Source organism: Eleutherodactylus coqui, chromosome 7 (genome assembly GCF_035609145.1).
Source record: "Eleutherodactylus coqui strain aEleCoq1 chromosome 7, aEleCoq1.hap1, whole genome shotgun sequence".
Classification (NCBI taxonomy): Eukaryota; Metazoa; Chordata; class Amphibia; order Anura; family Eleutherodactylidae; genus Eleutherodactylus; species Eleutherodactylus coqui.
This window is the reverse complement of record NC_089843.1, coordinates 58252557-58272915: the sequence shown is the minus strand read 5'-3', so window position 1 is coordinate 58272915 and position 20359 is coordinate 58252557. Positions and strand designations below refer to the sequence as shown.

Genomic DNA, 20359 nt, shown 5'->3' with positions numbered 1-20359 from the left:
TACGAATCAAGATTCCAAGTATCATTAGTTTACCTAAACCTGAATTCTTTACTTTTATTTAACACTTGAAGGCCCTGTAGTCAGCCGTAGCGGAGTGTGCGTCACCGGCGTGTCATGTGCTCATTTGTGCTTTATAGAAATGGAAGACCTATACTGCTCTACTGGCGTTAGATTCCACTAGCTAGCAGAAGGTTGGAAGTGGTTACGGTTAGTGAAGACCAAACTAATGGTAGGGGCTGTTCACATGACATTTAAAGGGGTTTTCCGGCACTGAACTATTGATGAACAATCTTTCGGTTGGGTCATCAATAGTGGAACAGTTGGGGTACGCCGCTTGTGATTCCCACTGATCTGATTGAAGAGGTCGGGGCACTCCATCCTTTTAGATCAGTGACGTTCATTTGTCACATGACCTGAGTGCAGCTCTGTCCCATTCAAGTCAATGGGATGGAGCTGCGATACCAGGCACAGTTATAGTCAATAAGTAGTGCTATGCCTGGTATGGACTGAAGTGACAGCAGTGCTCACCCCGAGCGTCGTCTCTTCAATAGGCTGATTGGTGGGGATCAAGAGTGACAGACACCCACTGATCAACTATTGATGACCTATCGTCAGGTCATCAATAGTATAGTGCCGGAAAACCCCTTTAAACATCTGTTGTATACCCTTGAACGAAGGAGAAGAAAAGGCAAGAAACAATCACAAAAACCTATGCAAGTGTATAAATCAATGTACATTTAGTAAAACCTACTTCACCTACATATCATCTTCTTTTTTTTCTTTTAATAGATAATAGACATTGAAATGATAAGTCTTTAGCCTGCCGATAAGTCTTTAGCCTGCCGATAAGTCTTTAGCCTGCCGATAAGTCTTTAGCCTGCCGATAAGTCTTTAGCCTGCCGATAAGTCTTTAGCCTGCCGATAAGTCTTTAGCCTGCCGATAAGCCTTTAGCCTGCCGATAAGCCTTTAGCCTGCCGATAAGCCTTTAGCCTGCCGATAAGCCTTTAGCCTGCCGATAAGCCTTTAGCCTGCCGATAAAGTTTTGCGTACATGCTTACTCTTAATTGCCAGTGCCAAAAAGTGTTCATCTACATAAACTGTAAATAATCACAACACCCATTGTCATAGTTGTAGAAATACGTATTTTATTTAATGTCCTGCACTTGTTTGTATAATTTATTATTCCATGAAATGAGCTGTAAGATCGGTCCTTTCCATCTTTCAAAAGAAGGCTGTCAGGTCATTTTTCTCATATAAATGCAATACACAATATACTGACAGATTTGCTCCAACACCAGCACCCATCCAGGGAAACAACCCGAGAAGGGCTTCCTGTGCCCTATGTTAATTAGTTGCGGCTCACCTCCTCAAGCAGCCCGGACGGTTTACCTCGCTCTTCTGCTCTCCCCCGTTTCCACTATAGAACGCCTTCTTGTTTGTTGCATGACCTCTCCAGCTCCGCTCATTGGAGCGTATGGAATAAGCTTAGATTTTAATCAATAAATGACAAGTTCTACTGAATCTTTCCCTATATAACTATATATCCATTTGCTCAGTTCCTCCCGCTCTATAACATCATGCCTGCAGATGAGACGCCTTGTCCTATGTGGAAGTTTCCCTGCAGCCGGCCAATTCACTTGGGAAACTAGAGGTTGATTTGTAGCCAAATGTAGTAGCTTCTGCCCCAATGTGTTAACTAGGAGCTTCGGCAGGCCAATGTATTGTAAATGTCTCAGTGTCCTTCATAGATGCTGTTCTTACGTAGACTCAATTTAATAGTTTAATGTTGATCTTTTTGTGCATTAACCCCTTGAGTGGCGGGTTTCCTATCACCCTGTCGTGCCCACCAGGGCAGGTTTTTTAAAATGGTCTAATCATTGAATTTCAACTAATTTTGCAGTTGCGTCTCAAGAGCCATAACTTTTTCATTTTTCCATTGACATGGCCATGTGAGGGCTTGTTTTTTGCGGGACAAGTTGTGATTTTTTAAACAGGGGGAGGAAAAAAAGAAATGGGAAAAAAAGAAAAAAAGGGGCCATGTCATTAAGGGGTTAAATAATGTATTAACTTCCTTCTCTGGGTCATTACGACGCACAGGGATACCACATGTGTGATTGTATTTTTGATTTTTTACAAAGTAAAGGGAGACAAGTGTTTTTTTTAATTTTTTTTTAATTTTTTTTACTTTTTTTTTAATTTTTTTTTTTTTTTTTTGTCCCTATAGGGGACTTCCACAGGGACCCATCAGGACCCCTGATCACATTCCGGGGGTCCGATGGTGACAGCCCTTTACATGCTGCAGTGACAACCCTTTACATGCTGCAGTCACATAGACTGCAGCATGTAAAGGGTTAACACAGCAGAGATCGGAGGTTTTCTCTGATCTCTGCTGTAAGAGCAGGTACCTAGCTGTCCTCTGACAGCTAACAACCAGCTCTCCCTGCCACAGAGACCATCGGCTTGCTTCTGACAAGCCGATGGTCTCTATGGCAACCTGTAAACAAAGCAGGACATTGCCGACATGTCGGCAATATCTTCTGCTGGTTTTTCAAAGCCCTTGGACTGCTCTGTGTGGGTCTGTGCAGGCAGAGCACACTGTCACAGTTTGTGGCATTGTGCTCTGCAGCTCCCATAGGGATACATAGCCCGGAAATCTTCCGGGCAGTATCGCTATGAGCAGTGGAGCTCGGCCCCGGAAATTTTCCGGGCGTGCCACTCAAGGGGTTATGGGCTCACACTCACTTGCAATACGACTTCCCTGCGAGAGTGAGTGAAAATGCATAATAATGAAACCAATGATTTTCAAAGGTTTCATTCTCATTTGCGATGATTTCAATGTATTCTCGCATCGCAAAAAAGAACAAGCAATATCGTCCATTGTTGTCAATGGGGCCAGCGGCAGCAGCACTAACCTCATTGAAAACAATAGGGAGAACATTGCGCTCCCCTGACACAGCTGTGAGCACTCAGCCAATCAAAAGCAGTACTCAGCTGTCATTCAATGACTGCTGGGCACTGCCTCTGATTGGCCTCAGGGCTTAGCCAATCAGAGGCAGCGCTTTATGGAGGCGGGGATTTTTCAGTCCCCGGTCTCCAGAACACAGAAGAAGACTGCCGGGTTTTTATTTTTTATTTTTTTTACAGCTTGGTATGAATTTCAGGGAAGGACTTATATTTCAAGCCCTTCCCTGAAAATCATCGCTGCAAACCCACTGCTTTCAATGGGGCCGCAACAGTGCCGGCCCCATTGAAAGAAATGGGAAAACGCCACAGACTTCTGTCACAGCTGTGGCAGAGGATTCCTTCATCCCCGCGGGGGTGAAGGAATCCCTTGCCACAGCTGTGTCAGGGGAGCGCAATGTTCTCCCTATTTCAGTGAGGCCAGCGCTGCTGCCGCTGGCCCCATTGAAAACAATGGGCGATATCGCTCATTCTTCTTTGCGATGCGAGAATACATTGAAAACATCGCAAATGAGAATGAAACCATTGAAAATCATTGGTTTCATTATCATGCATTTTCACTCACTCTCGCATCGCAGGAAGTCGGATCGCAAGTGAGTGTGAGCCCTTATACCAGTCAATTATCCTTGCGTCTTTTCTGAAATAACTGGAGCTGTCATGAAGACCCTCCCTGGCCATATGCACTATTGGGGCATATGCACATCATATAGGGGGTGGCCCTCTAATGGAGACCTCCCTGTATGAGCCAGAATGGAGAGGTGCTTTGTACAAGCAGTTCCCCCTTCTGTCAGTCGTGAGGCGTTCTTGTATTACATGAGTAGCCATTTGTCATGCAATACTATATTTTCCCCTCAGAGGACCTACTGGACTGTCGTTTGCTCCCACCAGTCAGCTGTTTGCCCGCAGCTTGAACCAGGATGGTCATCTATTCTTCTCTAGTTTGAGTTTACACACCCACCATGATCAAATTGTACCCTTACGCAAAACGACTGTTGGGCACATAAGCACCCAGGAGCCGTCCCAAGGACTATTGTTTCTCTACTTTCACGCAGGAGCAATAGTAGTTTGGCAAATGGGGGCGAAGCGCACTTGAGATCTCTTCCAGCCGGCCACCAGCATCCATTCACCCTGAACAGGCACTCGTTCAAAGATTGAGAAACGTCTGTTTAGCAAGAAGTTACTCAATCTGAGCTGAAGCGATTTCTTGCTCAGTGCCCTATCGGCAGCTGTGTGTACATGGGACAACTATTGCCGAAAAATTGCTGTTTCAAGTCCTTATTTAGGTGATAATCTCCCCTTGTAAGGGTACCTTAATGGATTAGTGGCAGTCGCAGTCGCTGCCTGCATTGCCTACATCTTGAAAATACAAGCTCAGTGTAAATCAGGGTTTCCCAAATCGCTGTCCTCAAGGTCTCCCCAACAGGTCATGTTTCCAGGATATCTTATAGTAAGAACCCCCTGTGCAAAGTCTGAGGGCTGACCATAATTACATCACCTGTGCAATACTGGGGAAATCCAGAAAACATGACTTGTTGGTAGAGATGAGCGAGCGTACTCGGATAAGCACTACTCGCTCGAGTAATTTGCTTTATCCGAGTATCGCTGTGCTCGTCCCTGAAGATTCGGGTGCCGCTGCGGCTGACAGGTGAGTCGCAGCGGGGAGCAGGGGAGAGCGGGTGGGAGAGAGGGAGAGAAAGATCTTACCTCCGTTCCTCCCCGCTCTCCCCTGCAGCTCCCCGCTCCGTGCCGGCACCCGAATCTTCAGGGACGAGCACAGCGATACTCAGATAAAGCCAATTACTCGAGCGAGTAGTGCTTTTCCGAGTACGCTCGCTCATCTCTACTTGTTGGGGGTCCCTGAGGACTGGAGTTACATTTGTCTAAACCAAAGAATATAGAAGCCGTAAAGAATATAGAAACTGTCTTATTGTGAAAGGGAAAAGGAAGTTTTCCAAGAACTAGAGTTTTTGCAGTGCGTTCTGCATTGCTTATTAGTGGTCCAAGGCTCGTTATCATGGGCAGCCTTTAGATATTAGTTACCTTGTAATGCTGTTGTTGCTTTGAGCAATTATTGTAGAAGTAATTGGAGTTAGTTCGTGAAGCAGGACCGCTGTATGCCCATGTGCCGTAAAGAAGTAGAAGGCTCAAGACGTCTACATCGGGCTAGAAAGCCTTTGTGTTGGAATAGGGTTTTGCTTGAAATGTTGTAGACATGGATGTTATTTTGCAACTTGACTGGCCATAGATACTTGTTAAATGTTGGATGTACCCGGTCCTTCTGGAGAATCATCCAACACTGCGTATAGGAGGTGGGGCATGCACACCTTATGTCTCGCCTTGCCTGCGGTCACCATATTGATTGCTGTGGTTTTTACACCGTGTTCAGTATATTTGGGTAGGAAGAATAAAAGTGGGAAGAGTCGGGTAGTTTCTGAATAGTTTGTCATTAATTGTGTTTCGGATACCTAGTCAAACTGAAGAGCTGCTTATGTAGCATCACCTCAAATGCTAAATACAGACATTTGGGGTATTTTATTTTTGTGTTTAAAAACCTCTCTGAATGCATGAATGGGGGTTCTGCTTGTAAGCGCTCATTTGTGGACCTGCGGAATTCAGTGTTCCCGTCTAGCCCGTCCTCCCATGACTTCTGTGGGGTTTTCTTTTTCTTCTACTACTTTGAACCAATTTGCGTTCAATGGGGTTGTCTCGTGAAGACCCTCCCTATAGAGATACCACTATTGGGATATGGGCGCATGCCAAAGCATGCGGGATTTAGTAATAAAGGCATATTCGGCACTATATAAGTCAATGCTCCCCCATGATGAGAATATAAAACTATTCCAGCACTCAGTTAAAACAAAGAGGGGGTAAAAAAAAGTGCAAAATCAAACAATTTATCATGAAAACATGTAAAATACATACGGTATCACAAACAATATATGGCTAAAATAAAACCAAGGATTCATTAAACTGGGATTTAAAGTCCATGACAAATCTTCGTATAACTCCAGCAGAGAGGTATATGGGTCCCGGAGACTAACTTGTAAAACACATACATAAATGACAGTAATACTACGCAGAAATAAGGTAAACTAAGTGCAAGCCTCAAACATGCTGGAAAAGTACCCACCAATGGAGCCAGGAGACACCCCTCCGAGTGTTTTGTTTCCTTTCTCAAGGGGTGACAAACAAATACTCCCATACCTCCTTCCTGCCACCGTCGGCTGGAATGTAGTATGTTTTTACACACAATGCAGTCACCACATGGGAAACATCCCCTTTAGGCCGCCTGCAGACGAGCGGGTCGGATCCGGCAGCGAGAATTCTCGCCGCGGGACCCGACCCGAGAGCCTGCAGGGACGAGCGCGTACTCGCCCGTGCCTGGCGGCCCCGGCTCTTTCATGTGCCGGCTGCGGCGCAGCCGGCGCATGCGCAGACCGGAGCCGGCGGCCGAGTGAGTGCGTGCCCCGCACAAAAATAGGACATGTCGCGGTTTGCCGAGATTTCGCGCGGCCAAACCGCGGCCGTCTGCATAGGAGTGCGTATTGTAATGCACTCCTATGCAAACGTTCAGTGGCGGAAATCCCGCCGCGGGAAATCACGCCGCGGGATTTCCGCCCGTGTGCAGGCGGCCTTAGGGTGCATCAGAAGTAAATGCATTTCTATATCTGGTAGCACAATGCCTACTGACGAGTATGTTGCTAAGATTACGACTCTGTCATCAGGGGTCTGTCAGAAAGTACAATACTGAGGACAATACTGGGTCAGACTGCAATGTTGGCCAATACTTGATCAAAATTGAGTGTTTTTTTTTAACCCCATTTGGTATTGAAGGTTAAAATAAACCGGATATAACCATCTGATGTCTTTGACTTTTCATTAGATTGTAATAATTCGGACCTAGGAGACATTTTGACCGGTCTATACCCCTTACGGATAGACCTCCCACTCTATCCACATTGCCTAAAACCTATCCCCAAGGTTGTCTGCCTGCTGTTTGAGTTTGGCTTCCGAGAGTTTGCCCAACTGGGATAGCCCTAATCCTGGGTGAAGTATGAAAGGGAGAAGCATGTAGTAATGAGCTAATCAAGGTCTGCTTACGAAGGTCCGCAGTACGTTGTCAGAATCTTTCTCAATTACGTTGTCCAGAAATTCACTCTGTGATCTGTTATATTGATATGTCCATTTTAATATTCAGATCATTCTGGTTTAGATGAGACCTAAACCTCGTCAACTCATCCTCTGGCCATTGCCAAATAAATAATGAATTGTCAATGTAACGCAACTAACATAATACATGGTCCGTGGCTTGTACACTCTTACCGTGAAAAATCTCCCTCGTCCAGAAGCCAAAGGAGAGATTGGCATACAAGGGGGCACAAGCTGCCCCCATAGCAGTCCCCTGCTTCTGAAGGAAACAATTATTTTACCATTTAAATATTTGGTGTTTTTAAAATAAGCCTCAAAAGTTGTAAAAAAAAAAAACCAAAACAAACAAAAACATAAATTGCTGTCCCAGTTGGTAGTCCGAGGAAGAAGCTGACTGCCTCCAGCCCATCCTGATGTCGAATATTCGGATGCAGTAAAATACAACAAACTTTATTCCTCAGTCATAAAATTGGGCTAACGTTTCGACCAGTCTCCTACTGGTCTTAGTAAAGCATAACCAGCGAATGCAACAATACATGGTATAAAAGTAACACCCAACAGAAACCTCAACCAATACATACACAGAATACACAGCTGTAGATGATGTCCTGATAGCATACATAAATTAAAACTTCACCTGTCGCATCCGGTATGTGCTACTTCGTCGCCTCCTTCATATTCAGACACTATCGGCGTCTACCAGTACTCACCCCGCGGGAGTTACCGGGATCTCGCGAGAGGCTGCAGTGTCATACTCCAGAACTTGACACCTCCATTGGATTTTATTTATGTATGCCATCAGGACATCATCTACAGCTGTGTATTCTGTGTATGTATTGGTTGAGGTTTCTGTTGGGTGTTACTTTTATACCATGTATTGTTGCATTTGGCTGGTTATGCTTTACTAAGACCAGTAGGAGACTGGTCGAAACGTTGCAGCCCAATTTTATGACGGAGGAATAAAGTTTGTTGTATTTTTCTGCATCTCCGTGCCGCCTCTACACCTCACTTTCTCCTTGGATTGTGAAATCGTGGTTCGGGTTCCGACTGAGGCTGTGCACCCCTGGATCCTGCCCTTGCAGGGCAACGAATGAGTGCTGCTTGTACGGTATTTTTTCTCTGATGTCTAATATTAGTGTATAATGACGGAGACTAAAATATGACCAGCTCCATACAGATCCCATCTAATATCACCAAAACGTCAAACATAACTAATTTCTTGTAGGTGGATAGTCAAAGATAAATTGGCCAAGCAGTGCCATGTCCTTCATTCTGCGAGAATCGCAATGTGAAGTGTATGATCTTTAACGCTGGACCGTCTACCAATCGGAGTTCTGATTGTCTTCCATCTGTAAATACGGCCATCTTGTCGGTCAGTAATGTCCCGTTTAAAACTTTTTTTTCCCCTTTTTTTGTTCCCACTTCTGGAGATCTTCATCCAGTTTGCCCTTCAGTTTATCCAGAACTTCCCTGGAGACGTCCCTACCAATATGGTTGTGAATCTCTTCAATTTCTTTAGATTTGAGAAGTGTGGTTCCATCTAATTGTAAAAGTAGCTCCGTAAATCCTTTGGAGGAAGTATTAGCCAGCTCCTCCGATCGTCCCTCAAAATCCTCATCATCAATGACCAATGATGGTAAAGTGTGGACAAGTAATCCCCTAGAGATCGGGCCTTTCGTGGCATATCTCTACAGGAAAGCTCTGTTCCACCAGGGCTTGGCTCTTCTATGAGTTATGTCCTATGTAGATGGGATGACCTCACCGCTAAGGTCGTTGGCACTCGCACAGGCTGAGTTCACCGCTGGATCTTGGGCTTCTCACTCAGCTCTTTACATTCTATGTGGAGCGTTTTCACTCAGCGAGAATACCACAATTTTTTTTATCCTGACTCAGTCAGCGATAACTAGAAGTCAATGAATTGTAAACTAATTTTTTGGCTTTTACACAGGACGATTATCGCTCACTTTAGTTCGTTTGAACAAATTTTGAATGGTAATTGTCTGGTGGAAATGACCCTTAACCCTTTCCAATCCACTGTCTGACGTCTAAAGACATTCTGATTAAAGGGGCTGTACAGCTCTGATGTTGGAAGATGACCAGCAGGGTATTCTTACTGTAGATTACTGGCTGCTCTATTGTTGGGGGGCACCTCCCCAGCATGTCCCATACCGCTGTACTGGCTCTAGCCAGCAGATGGCGCCATTGTATAATGGCAGAAAGAGAAAGCCTCCTAGGAAACCCTGATTCCAAAATTGGATTGCAAAGGGGTAACACTTTCAGTTTATCAATCAATCCCCCAATATCTCTACTCTGCTGATCTAAAATCAAGATAATCTTCTTTAAAACCCTGTTCTAAGGGTAATAGCCAGGACTTATCCAGAGCCTTTACATCCATAACTGTTTAAGAACGCTTAGCTAAGCAAAACACAAACTACAAGATGGGCCCATACTACTCAATCCTGTATGCTTTTGGTAACGGGTCCAGGCATACTCGGCACTATAACTCAATGCTCCGCCATGATGAGGATGATATAAGGGCTACTCCAGCACTCAATGGCAAAACAGAAAAGAAAAGAGTATGAAGCCAAAAAATGTAAAACACACAAAATGGATATCACAAAACACATAAGAAGGCTAGGAATCCATTGAATGGAAATTTAAAGTGCATAACAAATCTCCGTATGGCAGGGAGGTATATATGGGTCACAAGGACTTTGACTTGTAAAACACATTTATGAAAGTAACACCACAAATAAGGTGAACGAAGTACAAGCTGAGTCAAAACCAAGTGGTGACTGCTTGTACTTAGTTCACTTTGTCAAAGGCAGTACAAGTAATGGGCACGGAGAGACCAAATGTCATGAAACCAAGTGCCTGGAAGTGGTTCCGACAGACACAGGTGTAACGATGGCGCCACCTGTCTCTGGATGGCTGGCAATAAAACAGTTGGAGGTGCTCGTGCTTGTTGGACAATCCTCTCACCTGGTGGTCTGTCGAGGGCATCCTGAGCCCGGTCGCCTTGTGTGCCCTCACCCATCCACTGGTCCAAACACCTCCTAACAGTCTGGTCAGAACTGGGTGAAATCTCTTTGATCATGTCGTAGAGGTGTCTAATGGTCAACAAGATCTACCCCCAAGTAGCCTCTGAGAGCCTCTTTATAGGCCGAGGGTAGAACCACTTCTAGGGCCTCAGGCGGCAGACCATTCATCTAATCATATCTGCCTGAGATGTGACTGCATGGTGCTTCTAGGGGCTTGATTTTATTTATTTTTTTTGCCGCCGAGTGTACATGCACACCATTCATTATGCATGGCCGCTGTGTAATATTAGTTTTCCTACAGCGACTGCGCAGGGAAATGACTGACTGGCTGCAGAGTTTGCAGAAGCGGAGCCGAGAGCGAGCAGCTAATTGCTTCCGCAGCTGCATTTTAGAAGCGACGGTCTCGTTATTAGACCACTCCCCTTGCTTTCTAATATCCAAGACTTCTATTAAAAACTAAAAAAAAACTCTTCAAACACAAAAATTCTGGTAAACTCATGTTGCTTGGAAACCAATTTTAATTTGAAATGATTTTAACTAATGAATCCCAGATATTTCACGTTGATTCCGGGTCGTTTATGTGGCATGTGCATGGCTGTAGACGCTAAGCGATAAGTATGTTATACCTGCACTTTTACAGTTCCTTAAACTTATTTTTTTTTTTCCTAGTTTTACATCCGATTTAGATTGCTATCTGTGCCGAGATTGCCAGTCTTGAATATTCCCGAACCCCAGAGCACCTTGGGAAAAGTGTGGCTTTTTTTTTTTTTTAAAGGCTGCAATCACACATGCAGTTTATGATGCAGTTTTGTTTAAGCCAAAGCCAGAAGTATATCTAAAAGGGAACATGATCGCCTGATACTTGGCTTTTGTGTCCACTGCTGTGTTTGGCTCAAAAAACTGCAACGGTACCTTTTACACGGAGCAACTATCACTCAGTTCATCGCTAAGGGAAGGCATTGAAACATGCGAACGACAGCCATCTGTTTGCATTTACACCAAGCGATGATTGGCCTTTAGCGGTTTGCCTGGATGTCAAGATGGGGTCCTCCTGCAAATTTTTTCGCAAGTCTTTAGAGATGAGCGAGCACGCTCGTATAAGTCCGTTACTTGAGCGAGCCTCGCTCTTCTCGAGTAACTGCATTTTTACCGAGCGTTCTCAGGGGGGGTGGGGGAGAGATCTCTCTCTCCCTCTCCATTGCTGCCCCCCTCCCGAGCATGCTCGTACAAGAATGCAGTTACTCGAGAAGAGCGAGGCTCGCTCAAGTAACAGACTTATCCGAGCATGCTCGCTCATCTCTACAAGTTTTTGAAATAGTAAGTATGACTTAACGCCAGATGTCGTTCAGTTTCAGCTTACTACTGTCTAGCGACTTGGTGCTCATCGGCCTGTTGGTGGCCATGCTTACGTTGAATGACTGTTGTTTGCATTCGCTCTTTTGAATGATTATTGGCCAATAGTCGTACAATGTAAAGGTACCTTAAGGTCGTGTTCACATGTGGCAGGACTGTGCTGCGACCACAAGCGTTTTACTGCAGATTGCGGTTTTGCAATGCGGATATTAGATGCCAAGTTAACGGGCAACACTTTTTCTTTAACCTGTTTCATCTGTAAGTCATTTGGGTGGTAACCACGCTGCAAAACCGCTGTAAAACGCACGCGCAGCATATTGTGAACGCGGCCTAAGGACTTCAATTCTAAGTAATGATGATCTAGTTGGATTTGAGCTGAATTAATGATTTTTTTTATATATTCTTTTCCTAGGAATACCCATCACCGTGCCGCCACCAGGTATGTAACTTACTGTATGTTGGCGTCCTGTAAACCCAACCCTTCTGTTTTCTCTAGATCTACCCTTGTGCCACGGTAAGGGCTCATTCACCATGTATTACCTGGTTAATGGAGTCAATAAAAATACGTTGATCCGTTCACATTAGGGTATATACACTGCATGTAAAGAACACAATGTTCTATTTAACCACGTATGACCCTATTCTCTATGGGTTGTGCATTCAACGCTGTCTATATGCAACACGTTTCGTATGGGTGGCGTTTGCATAAGCAATGCCGCTATTGGTCAGAACAGGGAATTTTAAAAAAATGTTACACCGCGCATGACCGTGGACGTGAAAGATGCTGTCCATGTGCCGTGCACAATCATTGCCATATGACAAGATAGCCAGGTCGCACAGTGGTGTAACGCTGTGCGATTCAGCGTTTCCACATACAGCCATGGGAATGAGTGTTTGTAAAAACGTGCTGTTTTATAGTGTTTTGGAACAGCGTTTCCAAACTCCTTCAACACCCTATCATTGCGATGGGTAATGTGGTGCTTTAAAAAGCGCCGCAACGCACTGAAATAGAACAGATTGCATTGTTTAGTGCGGCATTAGAAACTCTGCGCTAAAACTCATCTGAGGATCCCCAGTGAAATCAACGGAGCTCAGTACAGTGCTTTTAGCGGGCTTCTAAAACGCTGTAAAAACCGCCTGAGAGCGGCCTAAGGCTTCTTTCGTATGACATTTTTCACTTCTTGCTCCCCCCTCTGTCGCGAGTTTCCGTCATCTTTGCAGAAAGCTGCATAGAGACAGAAACCAGGTCAGAACCGCGTGGTTTGATGTCTGAGACGGAGACCTCTTTTTGGTTTGTTTTTCACTATTTCCGACCTGTCAGGCTTTTAGGCTGAATAGAAAAGCAGCTTGTCATCTTTGGCGCTTTTCTATTTAGCTACAAAGACTGACGGGGATGGAAACCACTTGGATCTGAGACCGCATTCTCGCACATTAAACCTTGTAGTTCTGTCCTTTTGCAGTTTTCTGCATTGAAGACAGAACTCTGAGATGGAACCGACACTGGAGGGAAAATTGTACTGTGAGAAAGCCGAAAGGTGCTTTTACATAGAACGATTATGGTTGGGATTCCAGCGAGAATCTGAACCATTATCATTCCGTGTAAATGCATGCAGCGACTCAACAACAACGTGTTCGCTCTTCGTTTGTTCAGTTTGAGCATGCAGACAACTAAACTCTAGGGATCATTCCGTGTAAACAGGCAGTTACTGCTTAACCCTTTGCAATCCAATTTTGGATTCAGGGTTTCCTAGGGGGCTTTCTCTTTCTGCCATTATACAATGGTGCCATCTGCTGGCTAGAGCCAGTACTGCGGTATGTGATATGCTAGAGAGGCCCCCGACAACAGAGCATCTAGTAATACACAGTAAGAATACCCTGCCGGACGTCTTCCGACATCAGAGCTGTACAGGCTTCAATCAGAATGTCTTTAGACGTCAGACAGTGGATTGGAAAGGGTTAAGGCCTCCTGCACACGGCAGAGCCGGATTCCACATGCGGAATGCTGCAGGGGAATCCAGCCCTGGGAGCAGTGGTGTCCGCGTGTCCCTGCTTACTTTCATTTACATCTGTACTGCGGATGGTCTGCATGGCTCGCCGTCAGACATGCGCAGTACAGTTTTTTTTTTTTTTGTTTGTTTTTGTTTTTTTTTTTAAACTCCTACTTATCCCACATCCTTTTCGCAATCTCAATTGTGGAAGGGCCGAGAATCGGATGGCTTCCACTGATTTCAGTGAAAGCCATCCGCGTGGACTCCGCGCAAAAAATCCATTTTTTCCTCCACTTGCGTAAACTGCTGTTTGTTTCGATAAGTGTGCTGGAAGAGTTGATTTCCCACAGCATGCTACGGGCGGTATTTGCTGTGGATCCACAGTGCAAACGCCTGCCTTGGATTCCGCGGCAAATATCTGCCCGTGGGCGTGAGGTCTTAGGAACGACTGCCTGCTTACTGTGAATGGAGACGGGCGGGCTAGAACTATCCCCGACCCAATCCACCTGCATTCACTGAGCGATGATCGTTCCTTAGAAGCGCAAGAGTGATTATCGCTGGGACGACAGTCGGGTATCTTTGATACTGTAACAAAAACCTGCTGTGTAATGATCCTAGACCGGGTTCACAACACACATGGGATGAGGTATAAGCTGTATAGAAAAAAAAAAGTGTAAAAATACCAAGTGTATGCTGTAACGAGGACTTCGCGGAAATAACATTATTTTCCTAGAGAAACTTTTGGCTTCCCCTCAGAAAATAATGATATAAATAGAACTATTCAAAAATGCTTTCTACAATAATGGCCCCCTTGCTGCAGGAGGAGGGCCTAAACTTCCTTGCAAGGAGTTCCTATCCTGCCCAACAACAACATTCTTCGGACCTTAAAACTAAAATTGCCTCCTTTACTGGGATGATCTAGATTTTCTAATAGTCTTCTAAAAAAGTTGTACCAGGATCACAAGTGATCCTTGCTGAGTCCCCCATCGATCTCGAAAACAGAGGTTGCATGCCCCCCTCTGTCACTGTAGGGTCGCTTCTCCAGCCGCATTGACATCAGAATGAATGGAGCGCTGGCCAAGCATGTGCGGTCGGCGCTGAATTCATTGCAACATGGCTGACGGAAATAATAAGCCCACAGTTAGGAGGACACCAGACACCCGTTCTTGGGATCGGTGGGGGTCTCACTGCTAGGACCCCCACGATCACAAAGTTACTCCCTAATTTGTGGATAGAGGATAGCTTGTGATCTTGGTACAACCCCTGTAAAGTTGCTGTATTTGCCATCACTAGTGCCTGTCACATTGCTGAGATTCGTGGCGGTACATATATAATAATGTGGTATGTGATTATTTCAGGTTTCCCCCCTCCACATGGCGGGCCGCCACCTTCTCTCATACCAACAATAGAAAGGTACGTTATTTGTGTTACTACTGTATCTCATAGACAAGCCATGGGGCATTAGATTTTTGTTGGTGACTACCACCACTTTTCTGATGTTTTGTGGGGGGCCATCGGACCCTCGCCTGGGAGCCATTGGTCAAGAGACTCGGCCTGAGCAGCATATGTGGTTTCTTTCTAATTCTGTTAAAGGAACGTTTATAGGTGCTGACTGATGAAATTATAGATGGGGCCAACCTTCTGACTCACAAGCTATGGACACCTTTAGGGGCATTTTATTTTCCATTACTTATATATATTTTTGGCTTGGGATTGGGAGAGGTAGTGTTTCTCCTTAGGGAGAGCACCTAGTAGGTGTGAGGAGACTTGTAAGTCCATGCATGCTCCTCTGGGAAATTTATAGAAAGATGGACCAGCACCTCTATAGCGCCACCTATTAGAAGGCAGCATTCCTGTAAGTCAATGATTGACCTCCAACCCACGTCATAGGCCTCTCTTCCAGCAACCTACTGTAGGCGTTTTTGCTCCTCATCAGTGTACAGTAGGTTGCTGGAAGAGAGGCTTATGACGTGGGTTGGAGGTCAATCATTGACTTACAGGAATGCTGCCTTCTAATAGGTGGCGCTATAGAGGTGCTGGTCCATCTTTCTATAAATTTCCCAGAGGAGCATGCATGGACTTACAAGTCTCTTCACACCTACTAGGTGCTCTCCACAAGGCGAAACTTTCCCCCTCCCAATCCACATCATTGGCCTTTCACCCTGCCAGCCAGCAGCCTGCTGTACACTGATGAGGGGCGAAAACCCTAAATCAGTCTGTCTAAACATGGTTATCCTCTGGAGAAGACTGGCTTATATGCCCAGTCATTGTTACAAGGCTTGTTAAAAGCACTGACATTGACTTGCAGGAATGCTGTCTTCTAATAGGTGGCGCTGTAGAGGCATTGTTCCATCTTACATTTGCATTGTTTTTTGACCTGAATGTGTGTGTTTTTGCTATAGGTTTTCATTTAAAAAAAAAATTGTAAAATTTTTTTTTGTTTGTTTTGTTTTCTGCATCACCTAAAAACTGCAGAAAGCTGTTCACTAGTAAATCCTGACGTCTGGGTCTCCAGCCCCCTCCTCTTCTTGCCGTACGCTCTTCTAAAGCTGATTGATGATAATAAAGATGAGTTTTGTTTCGGTCATAAATCAACTTAGAAGTTTGTTCAAGAGGGAAAAGATTGGACGGGAGACTGAGCTGACGGACGAGCTCACTGATCCGCTAGTGAAAGTCTTTCTGCAGCTTCTGCTATACAGCGATATGTAGAAGCTGCTGAAGACAAAATGTTTAGTAAGACCCTGTCGCAAAAATGATTGCCAACCCAAAATACTTACATTTAAGTGTAAAAAAAAAATATTTCCCCAAAGATGTCCATAGCCTTTTAAGTTCCCAGAAAGTCTGAACTACAAAGAGGTCTGTACTGGCACAGAATGGAAACTCCCTGGGCTTCAGTGGAAGCACTGAGAGAAGTTGTGTGTGACGCAATACCTGGAACCAGCGTGCTGCACTGTATGATAGAACGTGCCAGGCTTTGGAGTGTTTGCTGACAGCACTTGAGTGGTTCCTGCATCCGGTTTGCGGCTCTTGTATACATGAAGCACATGGTCTGCAGGCTGTTCTGCGTGTTCACCTTACAACTTACTGGGACTTATCTTGATTTCTACTTGGCAGCAGCTGGTGTGAGGGATGTGGCAGGAAATACTCCCCATTTATGATGCAAACGGTTTCTGAAATGATACTTTTTACAAACAAGATTTCTAGAAGTTGTATATGATGATTAAATACAAACACCCTGCTTTACCGAAATCCACCCACCTACCAATATACATGGATTGTCCACTTTATTAGAGATACCCATCTAGAAGTGAGTTGAACTTCTACTTCGTGAATAGTAGCAACTTGTCATAGCATCCATCCACAGAAATCCGAGGACCCATGGTGTGCCAAGAAAACCATTACTTCACCAGCCTGCACTATTGATACCGGACAGGAAGGGGTCATCAATTCATGCTGCTCGTGTCAAATCCTGCCAGTAATAGTAATGCAACTGGTCCGGTGCTGTTATCGCCCATCTGTGCTAAGGAACAACAAGTTGTACATTCAGACACGTTAGTTAGAGCACCGGCATTAAGCTGAAATTTGCTTGACTGTATCGCCTAATTGGCAGAGCAATTCTTGGCATCCTTCTCCGACCCCTTTCGTCGACGTTATTTATAGCCATAGCACACCCTCTCACTGCATGTTTTTGCTCGATCACACCACAATCCGCAGTCACGTTGCTCTTCCATTGACTTTCTCTGTACATACGCAACACTAAAGCCATATAACACACCTGATGTGGTCTGAAAGATTGAACTCTCTCACTACAGCCTTATTGCTTTCATCTGACGGGATGTAATTTTTAACCCTTTCCAATCCAGTTTGTATCCTCGTTTTCCTAGGGGGCTTACTCTTTTTCTGCCGTTATAAAATGGCGCTATCTGCTGGCTAAAGCCAGTACTGCAGGTGACACGTTGGATAGGCTCCAACAGCAGAGAGGCTGGCAATATACAGTAAGAGAACCCTGATGGACGTCTTCCAACATCGGAGCTGTACAGCCTCAAAATAATAATGTCTTTAGACGTCAGACAGTAGATTGGAAAGGGTTAAACACATGTATATCGCTAAGTGGCTGGTTGATTGAATGAAAGCAGAAGTTTGTATGGATTACAGAATGGGATTTCCAGAAAAGGTCTTGTAAAATACAATTAGAAGAATGTAAATAGTTGCATCTGGTTGTATATGGATACTTATGAATGCTTTCTGCTTCTAGTGGTCATTCCTCCGGATACGATGGGCGCTCCACACCAGCATTCCCGTATGGTAGCGGTAAGTGGATTTGGCTCTGACTTTGAACCTCACACTTAGGCCTCATGTCCACTAGCGAAATGGAATTGTGGATTCCGCAGCTGATTTTGCCCATAGAGAATCATTGGACATCCGCGGTCCATTAAATAGATTTTTGCACCCGCGGATGACATTTAAAAAAAATTGCGTTTTTCACGTGCGGGAGAAAAAACGCAGCATGCTCCATTTTGCCGCGGATCAGCAACATTGCTATCACATTGATAGGAATGTGTGCAGATATCTGCATGCAAAAAAAGTACCATTTAAAGCGAATCCGCGGCAGATTGTATTTTTGAAGTGGACATGAGGCCTTAGGCCGCGGCACACCAGTGGCGTACGGATCCATACTATTCTATGCGGCAACACAAACTACCATATTTCTTCACACAGACTGCATGAAATACCATCGCATTCGCTATTCTGATGCTTTTTGGGGGGGGACAAGACCATTAAAGACAATGGAGATTAAATTAAAAAAAAACTGCCAACACTCCGATGCAGTCCGTATGCTGTCCGTGTGCTGTCTGTTTATCTTGAGAGCTGCAGAAAAAAAAAGGGGGTTGGTTTCGTTTTTATTTTTTTGCGGATGTAGAATACATATGGCACACAAAAATAAAAAAACAACAACTGACTGAATACTGAGGCCACACAGTTTAAAAAAAAAAAAAGCATCCTTCTTTTGCGGATGTAACGGATTTTAATGCAAACGTGTAGGAAGCTGCTTTATACACTTACCAGGTCCCCCATTCCTGCACTGTGCCCCCAAAGGCTGTGTGCATGCATTCACCCATAGAGATCAATGACGCAGACAAGAGCCCCGACTACTTAGAAGTGCATGCGCTGATTTCCCGGACTCCATTCCCTCACATTTGAGCCCCATAATGTAATTTATGGGGCTCCTCGTTGCTGACAGGTTCCCCTTAATACCGATGACTCTGCTGTAACAGTATAGAGTACCTATTAACCCCTTAGTGACCACCCTATAGTGTTTTTACGTCCTGCAGCTGCAGGACGTGTATGGAGGGAGGTAGCGCCGCTATCTCCCTCCATACAGCGCGGGCGTCAGCTGTTTATTACAGCTGACACCCGCGGGCAATAGCCGCGCTCGGCTGAACGCGGCTATTAACCCTTTAAATGCCGCTGTCAATTCTGACAGCGGCATTTAAATCCCCCGAACGCTGTTTGGGGGTCCCGCACGGCCCCCCTGCGGTGAGATCGGGGGATCCGTGCAGGTGTCATGGCAGCCGGGGGCCTAATGAATGGCCCCAGGGCTGCCTTAGCAGACTGCCTATCAAGCTATCCACACAGGGTGGCTTGATAGACTGCCTGTAAAAAAGCAGTATGACGTAATGCTATAGCATTACGTCATACTGCAGGAGCGATCAAAGCATCGCATGTTAAAGTCCCCCAGGGGGACTTCAAAGTAAAGTTAAAAAAAAGATCAATAAAGTTTTTTAAATAGTAAAAAAAAAAAAAAAAAGTTATAAAAGTTTAAATCACCCCCCTTTTGCCATATCAATTACTAAAAAATCTAAATCATAAAATAAAAATATGTATTTGGTATCGCCGCGTCCGTAAAAGTCCGATCTATCAAAGTAGCGCATTATTTTTCCTGCACGGTGAACGTCGTCCGAAAAAAAAAAAAAAATGCCAGAAATACACTTTTTTAGTTACCCTGTCTTCCAGAAAAAATGCAATAAAAAGCAATCAAAAAGTTGTATGTATTCCAAATTGATACTATCGGAAACTACAGGACATCCCGCAAAAATTGAGCCCTTGCACAACTACGTCGACAGAAAAATAGAAAAGTTATCGCACGCACAAAATGACCGCAGAAAATAATTGAAAAAAATTAGTACTACAGCAAAAAAAAAAAAACGATATAAGTTTGGTATCGTAGTAATCGTACTGACCCATAGAATAAAAATATCAGGTCGTTTTTGTTGCAGTTTGTGCGCCGTAGAAACAGGACGCACCGAAATATGGTGGAATGTCGTTTTTTTTTTTCCATTTCTCTCCGCTAAGAATTTTTTAAAAGTTTTTCAGTACATTATATGGTACAATAAATAGTGCCAATGAAAAATACAACTTGTCCCGCAAAAAACAAGCCCTCATACAGCGACGTCGATGGATAAATAAAGGAGCTACGATTTTTTAAAAGGGAGTAGGAAAAAACAAAAATGGAAAAAAGCTCAGTCACTAAGGGGTTAATTTTAATTGCTTTAAAAAAATCAATCTACATACTTCTAGAATGGATAACGCCAAAATACAGAAGTGGTGTCGGCTCCGTAGTGTTACACCGTAAGTCACCATTTAAAGGTTAGAAATGTATCATTTTGCATTGAGCAGTACTAGGGTCCCTGAGGGGTGCTAACCGGGGCCGTACATCTCCTTATGGAGCACTCAACTTGTGTTGGAAATAGCTGGAGCTTCCCTGCCTCTCAACAGCCGGGGTCTGAGAAACCTTTACTTCCAGTTGTTTCACCCTTAGATATGGCAATACTCAGCTAAAGGAAAGTCCCGATCTTAATTACCAT

The 20359-nt window shown here is 44.6% G+C and overlaps 1 protein-coding gene across 5 annotated transcripts in view; it reads left to right on the top strand.

The window, feature by feature from the left end:
* The window catches only part of FIP1L1 (factor interacting with PAPOLA and CPSF1), a 63836-nt gene that overhangs the window by 24876 nt on the left and 18601 nt on the right, over positions 1–20359 (top strand). For all 5 annotated transcript variants that reach the window (XM_066573083.1, XM_066573080.1, XM_066573082.1 and 2 more), the window contains 3 exons: positions 11918–11944; positions 14852–14906; positions 17749–17804. In XM_066573083.1, coding sequence (XP_066429180.1) covers positions 11918–11944; positions 14852–14906; positions 17749–17804 — 138 coding nt within the window. The remainder of the gene's footprint in view (positions 1–11917; positions 11945–14851; positions 14907–17748; positions 17805–20359) is intronic.